Source organism: Acomys minous, assembly GCF_964271855.1.
Source record: "Acomys minous genome assembly, chromosome: 2".
NCBI lineage: Eukaryota > Metazoa > Chordata > Mammalia > Rodentia > Muridae > Acomys > Acomys minous.
In genome coordinates, this window is record NC_140484.1 from 79,798,022 (window position 1) to 79,808,732 (window position 10,711).

At 49.1% G+C, this 10,711-nt stretch overlaps 1 protein-coding gene across 1 annotated transcript in view; it reads left to right on the forward strand.

Annotated features, from left to right (window-relative positions):
• Window positions 1–10,174, forward strand: part of LOC311580224 (gamma-tubulin complex component 3-like) — a 53,960-nt gene extending 43,786 nt beyond the window's left edge. The window contains 5 exon segments of the mRNA XM_084751598.1: window positions 1,076–1,164; window positions 1,248–1,379; window positions 4,518–4,658; window positions 9,107–9,223; window positions 9,902–10,174. Coding sequence (XP_084607724.1) covers window positions 1,076–1,164; window positions 1,248–1,379; window positions 4,518–4,658; window positions 9,107–9,223; window positions 9,902–10,060 — 638 coding nt within the window. The 3' untranslated portion in view covers window positions 10,061–10,174.
• The last annotated feature ends 537 nt before the right edge of the window (window positions 10,175–10,711 follow it).

Below are 10,711 nucleotides of genomic sequence, written 5' to 3' on the forward strand. Positions count from 1 at the left end.
CGATTGTATGGCTAGAGGATTAGGTTAGATAGCCCAGCCTCAGTGGAGAAAACCACACCCTGTCCAGGAAACCGAGAAGCAAAGCCTCCTCGTCAGATGCACGGCCAGCATGTGTATGCAGCATCTGCTCACTCTAGACAGACCAGAGTAGCGTGACCTTGAGTCCAACCTGGCCAACTAGTGAGTTTATTGGGTTGTACTGATGAGGAGCCGCTTGAAGGAGCACATGTGACTCACATTCAGCCACATCACTGAAAACCCACCCTGGCTTGGGTACAGCTAACCCGGGCTATATTCCTGGAGCTCTGCAGACATGTGTCCCTGAAGACATGCAGGCCGCTTGACAGGTTGGCAAGCCTCCTCCTGTAAGGAAGATGGGCCTCTCAGCTTCTCTGGACTGGGGAGGCATATTTACTGTCTCATGAACCCCCCTCCTCTGTCTGGTGGGACCATTTCTATTCAAAATAATTACTATACAACAGCTGTATTCATAGATACAGATTCCAGAGTGTGGGCGAGGCCTGTGGAGTGTGCTGCTCTCTGAGGGTCCTGTGCCGGTGGGCACAGCAGAGCCCTCTTCTGGTCTCCAGATGAGTAGGGGAAATAGCTATGCCTTGGTGGCGGATGGACCAGTTGTAGAGAAAACATAAAATAAGGCTTCTATTTATGTGTGATGCTCACTTGTATAAAATAAGCATTTGTACTTAGCTGTGTGTGTTCGTGAGTGCTGGTGAACAGTTACAGAGACCAGAAGAAGACATCTGCTGTTCTCTCTTGTCCTACACCTTCCTCCTTGCCAGCTTGTGGTGCTCCTGCCTCTGACACTCCAATCCTGGATTATAGGCGTGCCTAACCATGCCCAGCCTTTTACATAGGTGCTGGGGATCTGAACTCAAGTCTGTGTGCTTGCCGAGACATGCTCTTGCCCACAAGGCACACTCCATTAGTTGAAGCACAGGCATGAGCAGGAAGCCACTTCCTGCTCAGTGTCTGGAATTAGTGGGCAGCTTGCAGGCGGAGAGGGCTGCGTGAGCACCAGTGCGTCCCCGCCCTGATGACATTCTGTGTCTTGCAGAGTTCTCCGGCGTACTTCACCAGTGCCACATCCTGGCCTCTGAGATGGTGCACTTCATCCATCAGATGCAGTACTACATGACCTACGAGGTGAGCTGGCCTCTGCCCCTGCCATGTGACTCAGAGCTGGGAGACGACTAGGCCCTTCCCAACACCTCAGCTTGTCCTTTCAGGTCCTTGAGTGCTCTTGGGATGAGCTTTGGAACAGAGTGCAACAGGCCCAGGACTTGGACCACATTATTGCAGCACATGAGGCATTCCTGGATACCATCACCTCCCGCTGTCTCCTAGACAGTGACTCCAGGGTAAGGCTCACTCCTGCAAACCAGGACTGGAACTGCCAGGTGTCAGGCACCACCACATCTGAGAGAAAAGCTTAATAAACTTGGAGTTTGAGGGTCGCTTTCTAACAGAATTGGAATAACATTGGTGATATGAGAGTGTGCTGTAGCATCTAACATGGTTGTGATGACAGGGCAAGCGGCAATGCCCTGTTGATGGTGTAAGGAATAGGAGGAGGCGTCATGAACGATGTCCTGTGGAGCTATAGCAGGATGGACACTAGAAAGGCATCGAAACAGCAAAACAGTGGTGGCATGCATGAAAATCCCAAAGAGTGGAGAGATTAGAACTTCCCCCTTCCTCATGCTGGGAGTCAGTCTCGGCCTTCTGTGTCTAGACACACCGAGTCTACTGTTTCATTCTCTTGGTCTAGGGGCAGTGGTTTTAGTTAATGGCATATGGCTGCATGGCTTTAAACAGACTGTGTGCACTAGCCACGAGCATGTCATAGGCCGGGCTTTCCCCAGGCTTTCCTTTCTTGTAGTGAGCCCCCACTCTAGGAAGTTACATGTTTTGAGCAGCAGGGCTTTCCTGGAGCTCTGATCTCCTTTAAAGGTCTGGGTGGAGAATGACCATCTCTGAGCTTGAAGCAGGTAAACTGGCCCTCAGGTTGAGGTCTTGAGCATTTCTCAGTGTGCACTGCTCCAGACACGTTCTGGGTTTGTGGGGAATGCTTCTGCCCAGGCTTTCCCAGGGCTTTTGTGTTGTTTCCTCTTAGTCTGCATTAGCCCACTATGGTGGGTAGAATTATTGAGTTATATGTGCGACAAACGGTGATTCAAAGGTACTTCTATGTGGAACTTGTTTTCTAGATACAGAAGTCATGTGATAGAAATGCTTAATATATGTTGACCATAACTACTAACTCATGAGGTGTGCATCAGAAGTGGTCCTGTTGGCCATTCTTGCTAAATGCAGTATCTGTGTTGCAGTGGGTGTTGCATTGTCACTTGGCACATGTTTGTTATGAATGTGATGGCATCAATGTCCTGAGAGTGTATGATGATACCCGCAGGTCCTCTGCCATTCTCTGTGTTGTGCCACGGACATGGAGCACCCACACATGGGTCAGCTTCAGTGTTCAGACAGACGGCAGGTTCTTGTGACTCCAGGGTTCTCCTGTTTTCAGAGGCGCAATGTGACTTTGTGGGAATTATAGCATTCACCATGGTAACTGACTTGTAGCTGCTGCTCTTCAAGCTGTTGAAGTCATATTTGATGTTGTTTTGCATGAGTTAGACAGGTGTGAGTCACCCTGTGTATTGCTCTTGAGAAAATGTTGGCGTTACTAAGGACTGTACCCACTCCGTCACCCTGAGCCCTCCAGGGCTCTGCTAACATGGGCTGAGCTCATCCAAGAATGAGAAATGTCTGTGAGACAAGTAGGAGCATCCTAATCCTTGCCTTGATAGAAGAGCTGTGGATATGAGGGAAGTCCAGAGAAGCTTGTGCTGCCTGCCTGTCGGGAGATGGTCCTGGACAGAGATAGTCTGTGGTGCATCTCAGCCAGCTTCACTAATGGAGCCCTGCCTCCTGACCTTGTGCCCTCATAGCTGCTTAATGAAGCAATCGGCTGTTGTAGCTCAGACTGCTCTGGAAGTGTAATCCTCCTGCCTCAGCCTGTGGAGTGCTGAGATTATAGATATGAACTGCCACCCGTGGCTTTTGGGCGTTTTTGTCATTGTTTGTTCCTAAGAAATAAATCTGTTACATAGAACAGAGCAAGACAATCTGTTATGGATGTATTAATTTTAACATGGTATTTTCAGTATGTCACTTTGTGAGAAAATCAGTTATCACAATACATAGTGAACTTGGAGGGGGAGGAGTGACAGTTGTGTGTGTGTGTGTGTTTCTGTGTGTGTATCTCATTGTTTATGCAGCATTGAGGAAAATATCCCAAGCAGCACAGTGACAAGGTGCAAGCTGTAGGCGCTTGGAGTGCCACAGTGTACACTTTATTAAAGGACACATCAGTTAGTGACCTTGAGTGCAATACAGTGTTCCAAAATTAAGCTGTGCTTTGCATGACTGCAATAGAGAAATAAACTAGAGAATTACATCCTTATTAGAATGTAAGCAGGACCACCTCCATTCTTTGTTGTCTACTTTTGCCATAAAATAAAATTCTGACAGAGAACAGGAGGACGCTTGCTTGAGCATGTACCTCACACTAGCCAAGCAGCTGCCTGTAGTAATGGCGTCACCTGACCTGGCCCTTCTGTCTCCCTGCATTGCTGTGAGGCTTGAAGGCCCTGTTTCGCATGAGTGCCTAGGTAAGCTCAGTGTCAGTGGTGCTGCCCGGCATCTCAGCAGGACAGGGCGTCATTAACTGTGGAGATAATCTTCTCTCCAAGCTGCCTGGGGCATGTCTTCCACCATGTGGTGGTTTGAAAGAGGAGGCTCATATGTTCTAACGCTTGGTCCCCCAGTCAGTGGAAGTGTTTGGGAAGGATTAGGAGGTGTGGCCTTGCTGGGGGAGGCATGTCCCTAGGAGTGGGCCGCGATGATGTTTCAAAAAGCCTACAGCAGGCCCAGTCTCTCTCACTGCCTGCTGCCTTTGCATCAGGATGTAGAGCTCCAGGGCCATGCCTGCCTGCTTCTTGCCATGATCACAGAGTAACCCTCTGAAACTAAGCAAGGCCCAACTCAAGGCTGTCTTTATGAGTTGCTGTGGTCAGGGTATCTCCTCATAGCAGCAGAGTAGTAACTAAGGCACTGTAAGGAGTAGGAGGAGCCTGTCCATTTTGTGGTGCTGTGAGGCTTTGGAGATGTGTGCACACTTGTACACTCAAAGCACACACTGGTAGTCAGTGTGTCTACGTCCTCAGGTCACACTCTGTGCAGCAGATGCTACTTTACAACATCCCGCTCTCAAGAGGCACATCAGTCCTATGAGAACCCGGCAGCACCAGTGAACAGCGGTCACTGCTGTCAGGGTGGAGGCCTCATCCCAAGTGCTCTTTGTCACTACTGCTCAACATGTTTACATTGGGGACCATTTCCCTGAGTTTTAGAGGAGACGCACACGTATATCAGTAAGTAGGTGCTTCACTAGCATGTTGAGGCTCTGTTCATTTAAAAACGCTGTGTCTTTCCAGGTAATTTTAAATCAACTCAGAGCTGTGTTCAATCAGATGATTGAACTTCAGAATGCCCAAGATGCCATGTACAGAGCTGCTTTGGAAGAGCTACAGAGGCGGCTGCAGTTTGAAGAGAAGAAGAAACAGTGTGAACTCGAGGTTTGGGTTTTAAACTGCTTTCTCACTCCTGGCCAGTCACTATGAGCGGCCGTAGCTGCCAGAGTGTTTCTGCTGGAATCTCCACAGACTGAGGCTGCGTGTGTCTGCCCTGAGTCAGAGGAAGCTCTGTGCGCTGTCAGCTGGAGAGGTCACCACTGCTGCCATACCAGTGGCCATGGTGTCCCAGTGTCTCTGTGAGACTCACAGCTGAGGGACCAGGCACTGGGATGGGAGTACTGCCACATGAGCTGTTTCCTTGGGATATTTCTGTGTGTTTCCAGTGGCCTGGGGTTAGTGAGACCCATCAGTCAATCGGGATGGAACTATCTCTGCTGTTTCTGGGTGCCTAGGATTGGAGTAATGGAAGTACAGTTAGGTTGGTTCTACCTTTGAGTATTGTTATGTGATGCCCATGTGAGGGGTCTGGCAGCTGCATCACAGACACCAAAGGGTGGAGTTTGGAAGCAGGAGTGTGTGTGTCCTTTTGGTGCCACTGGGGTATCTCATGGCTACAGTGGTTTGTGGATAATTTTGAAGAGCCACTGATTGGCACACACATAATCTCCTGATCCATGCCTAGCAGCCTGTGCATGGCTGAGAAATGCAGGATTCCGCCCTAGCTATTGAGTACCATCTCTGCCTTTGGTAGAGTTGCCATCTGTGGCGTGACTTGTAAAGCAATCGTGATATGCAGTGTGATCTCAGGGTCACCCATCTGGAAAGTTGTTAAGCTATATATAACAGCCCACTGAGGCAGGCAGTGGTAGTGCACACTTTTAATCCCAGCACTGAGGAGGCAGAGGCAGATAGATCTACGAGTTCCAGGCCAGCCTTGTCCACACAGTGAGTTCCAGGACAGCCAGAGCTACATAGTGAGACTCTGTCTCAAAAAACCAAACAAACAGAGTTTATTGTTCTGATGATAGCATGGTGGCCAATTGTGTGTGCAGTGGTAGCTCACAAGGTTCAGCTGTCCACAGCGGAAGGGGCATGGTACCCACTCAGTACAGGGTTAGCAAGTGTGCTTCACCCAGAGACACTTGCATGTCTGGGGAGAGCTGTACAACTGAAACTGCCTGCCAAGTTTATTTAAATTCAAAGGGTAAGATAACCCTGCAGTAGTCATTCAAGTGTGGGTCCATTGAGCTCAGAAGGATGGAGCCAGCTCCTGGAAGGGTTTCAGGATCCTGAGTACCTTGCTGCGGAGGCTGGCTTCCGCCTTCTGACATGCCGCTGCTTGGTGGAGCAGTCCCAGAGGTGCTTCTGCCTGCAATTCACCGCTCCTTTCTACTCTCTTCCCACTTTTCTTCTCAAAACCACTTCAGTTACTATGATATTTCCAATTCAAATTTAAGATTGAAGGGCTTTTACTTCTTTCAGTTAAAAAAAAACATTTTATACATTGACACTCCTGGTTCTAGCATTAGCATACTTAGTTCCTGCTGTCTGTGACACCCACATTCCTGTACACACCCCTGTGTTCAGTGTGGCTCTGGGACCAGGACCAGCCTTAGTAATTGGAAAAGAAAGTGGCTATTCCATCCCTGAGAGACTGTCCCTCTAGGTAAGTGTGTTCAGAACCAACACCGTCCTGTCCCCTGAGGCAGTGATTCCATGTTGTCCCAGCCTTCATTTCTGATGCTGCGCTCTGTGTGATAGAACGTGGCTGTGAGCGCCAAGATGTTTGCTTATTGACATACCAAATGGAGGGCACAATACTGAATGTTTGAGGTTACTCCAAGAATACAGATCTCTTTGGAGTAGTCTAATAAAGTTGTTATAACTTACTTTTGCAGTTATAAGGAGGAAAAGGAAAAATAATTCCAAGTAAAATCTGATTACAGATCTGTATGGCAGACCTGCTCATGTCTGAAGTGCTGAGAGCTTTTCCCAAGGTGAAAGTGAGACTGGGAACTGTTGGTTTGGCACACCGTGCACCGACAGTCCCACCAGTGTGAGCATGGCAGGGAGGCAGGGCAGAGAAACAGGGTCTTTTGTAAAGAGGTTGTGGGCATGAAGTGAGTAAGTGAGCTTGTCCGGGTGTTTAGAAATCAGATGTGCCGAGTCTGTTTTCTCGTGTCAGTGTTGGTCAGAGTGAGATCGCCCCCAAAGGTCCGTGTGTTCTGCATGTTGTCAACACGGACCGAACATGACCTGGTTTCCTTGAGTTTCGGTGTCAGTGAGGCCCCTGGAGCCAGTCCCCGTGGACCCTGGTTTTCTTAGTTTCCTTTCCAGTTATAACAAAAGCATCTTGGGGAGACGGGCTTTGTCAGCTCTCAGTTCCAGGTCCTTCCACATCAGGTGCCCTACAGGCTTTTCTACAGTACAGTCTTATCGAGGCGTTTTTCTCAATTGAGGTTCCCTTCTCTCAGATCAGTTCACTTAACATCAGGATGACATAATATTAGCCAGCATACCTTCTACAACTGCTCCCAAAATTTTATGTTAGTCTCATAATTTAAAATACAGTCTAATTTTAAAAGTTTCCAAAGTCTTGCAAATTTTCAATATTTCAATTCAAAGACTGAACTGTGAACTCCTATAAGATCAAAAACAACTTACATACTTCTAACATATAATGGCACAGAATAAACATTCAAACTTAAAAATGAAACAATCAAGGGCATAGCAAGGCATAATCAAACTAAAACCTTAAATCCAGCAGGGCTAATACCAAATCCTGCAGTTCCATCTCCAGCACCTGGGGCTCATGATGAAGCTGGCTGGGCTCCGTAGGCCTCAGGCAGCCCGTTCCTTCAGCCCTTCCACTTGTGGCACACACAGCTTCTCAGGCTTGGACCTGTTGCTCTTCCTGGCATGTGTCCCATGATCCTGGCATCCACACACGCTGTGGTCTCTACCACAGCTTAAGTTCATCCTCACAGCTTGACAGAGTGGCCTCTGTGGGCTTGCTTCCTCTGGGGACCTCAGCCCTGTCTAATGGTGCCTGACCTCAGCTGCTCGCTACCACTCATTCCTTCTTGTTTTCTTTTACACTTTGAAAATCATAGGATATAGACAGAGCCCTCATTTAGAAGTGTAGCCTGACCACGGCCCACAGGTCTGTCAGCTTCTGTGTGCTAACCCCGAGGAAACACTTTCCTGATGTCCCAGTGCAGGCCACCGGGTTTCTCCTTCATGGTGCTGAGCTCTGTAACAGCCACAGCTGCCTTTTCTCTTGAAGCGTGTCCATGCAACTTTCTAACTAATTAGTTCAGTATCTTTAAGTTCAGTGTTACTCAACATCTTAGGGCACTGGCAATGAAGCCAAATTTTGGCTAAAACATCACAGTGTCAGACACAGTCCTTGTTCTGGCAGGCCTCACATGTCAGGCCTGGGCTGTGAGATGGTGGGTCTGTAAGCTATTGACTGGTCTAGTTAATGCCTAATGAGAGGGGAAGGCACACATGTAAAGACATCGAGAAGGAAGTAGCATCGTCTTTTCCCTAAGTCTGTGGAAATAGACTGAAACTCATGGCTCTAGGTGCCCAAAGTGGACTGCATTTGGATACGCTAAAGGGGAGGAAGCTGTCAAAAGCACAGTTGGCGCTGCTGGGAAGCCTCCCACCCACTTGGCCACGGTGCCAAGTTACAACAGCACCATTCATTGCCAGACTATGTGAAGTACCTGAGGCCTATGCACTCAGAACGAACAAGTGTGAGTTCTGAATCAGATAAAATGCACGTGAGATTGGGCTGGAGAGATGGCTCAGAGGTTAAGGGCACTGGCTGTTCGTCCAAAGGTCCTGAGTTCCATTCCCAGCAACCACATGGTGGCTCACAGCCATCTATAATGTGATTTGATGCCCTCTTGTGGCCTGCAGGTGTACATGCAGGCAGAGCACTGTATACATAATAATTTTTTTTTAATGCATGTGAGATACCCTAGCAAAATGAACAGCTTCCCCGTCCAGGGCATATGCCAGAAATGCCAAGGTTCAGATCAGAGAGTCTCATACATGGAATCTACTGTGTTCATTGATGAAAAGAGAATAGGCTGGCTGAGCAACTGTGTTCTGTCAAGTTTACCATTCCCTGAAAAACATTTTCTGGGGGGAAGGGTTGTTGAGATATGGTTTCACTGTGTACAGCTCTGTCTGGCCTCCAACTTACCCATTCTCTGCCTCAGGTGGGATTACAGGTTACATGCATGCCTGGCTGAGAAAGACCTGTTAGCGGGAGAATAAGTGGATGTATCTCTGGGAAACACCCCAGTCCAAGGAGAGGGGGGCATTCCCACGCGAGTGAAGAGCACCCAGCACTCAGGACTGACAAGTTCCCTTCATGCTCATTGTCTGAATGGGGCATGTGGAGGCTCATGGGGCATCTGTGTCAGGCACACCAAGCCAGGAGGAGACTGGCTAGCGATGTGCTGAACGTACGATGCTGTTAGTATTAAAGCAAGCAGGCACCCAGCAGTTAAACCTGCTGCTGCTTCTAATTCCAGGGCCAGTGGGGAGTGACGGCGGCAGAGGAAGAGGAGGAAAATAGGAGGATCCGAGAATTCCAGGACTCCATACCCAAAATGTGTTCACAGTTGCGAATATTGACGCACTTTTACCAGGTATGTATGAGCATGCACCACGGGTTCCTCTTTTGTTACTAGTGCATGCTTCCAGAGGGTTGGTCTTGTGGCTCATTCTTGTCATGTGAGTAGTGGGAGCTGGTGGTCCCCTGAGGACTCATCCTTGCCAGTTCATCTGAATGAGCTCTCCTCAGGCCAGCTGTACAGCTGGGACGAGAGGCTCGGTGGGAGATGGGCACTGGGGACCTGTGACTTCTCATGCTTTTCACAGTGACTGCGTTGAGTGCCGTCGCTTTGGATGGTGTAGGCAGAGCGTAGGCTTGTTTCAGAGCCATGGATGGTCATAGTGACTTTGCTAGATCAACATCTGACAGAATTGTGTCCTACCGGAAGGCTGCCTTTCACAGTGGGGTGGAGCCCCAGCAATGGTTCTGGGCTTGAGTGATGATGATGAGGTGAAAAAGACAAGCAGTAGAACACCATGCTTTCTGCACAGAGCAGGCCCAGTGACTGCTTGTCCCTGTAGCATGTGAGTGCAGAGGGATGGCAGTGGTCAGCTGCTCTCACATACAGGGTGTGCATTGCCCATCTAGCTGTACGAATAGTTACTCCTGATGGGAGCCACACAGGCTCAGTCCCTGCTCGAGGCTTCTTGGTAGCAGCGGCATTTGGAGGACATGGTTCTGACCGACCGCCTTTCCTGTGGTCTCTTCCTAGGGCGCTGTGCAGCAGTTTCTGGTGCTGCTGACGACCAGCTCTGATGAAAGTCTCCAGTTGCTCAGCTTCAGGTTGGACTTTAACGAACATTACAAAGCCAGAGAACACAGGCTTCCGGTTTCTCTGCACAGTAGGGGACGGCACAGTTCCCACCCGTGAGCCTGTCTTGGGGTTAGCAGTTGCCGACGCAAGCCCAGTCCGTCCAGGCAGCTGGGAGCTGCACATAGGCCACAGTGTTCCAGCAATATGTCTAATAAAAGAAGTCTCACTATCCACCGGACTTGAGTGTTTGTGATGTTACCGAGTTCAGCAGGCCGCTCGCCTACAATGTAGTCTTGATGCATTGGAACATCTTATTTCCACCATGCAGTTTGTATTTGTCAGTTAAAAAAAGACAAAAAACTAACGAGTCTTGGTGTGACAGTTGTGAGTCCACAATGAAGGCCAGTCCTTAGTTCACAGCTTTAGTTTAATTGTACCTTAGATACCTATACCAGGTCCTTCTGGAAATTGTGTGTGTGGTTTATTTCTCAGAGAATCTCCAGTGTCATTTGACCATGAGCACTGCTTTTGTCTTACTCCCAGGGCTCCAGGTCTAGGCTTCAGAAGAAGCCCACATTCTGCTCTTGGGTGGCTCCTGTCTTAGGAGAGGCTGGCTGGCCCAGGCCTTGCTGTGTGTTGCCAGGCTTTTCCCGGTGACTGTTGCTTGCTGACAGCTGCAGGAACTCACTCCTTCACCATGCAGAGAGGGAGGGGTGGCCTCAGAGGGGGTACACATTTTCTGTGGGACACAAATGGGACTGCCAGTGA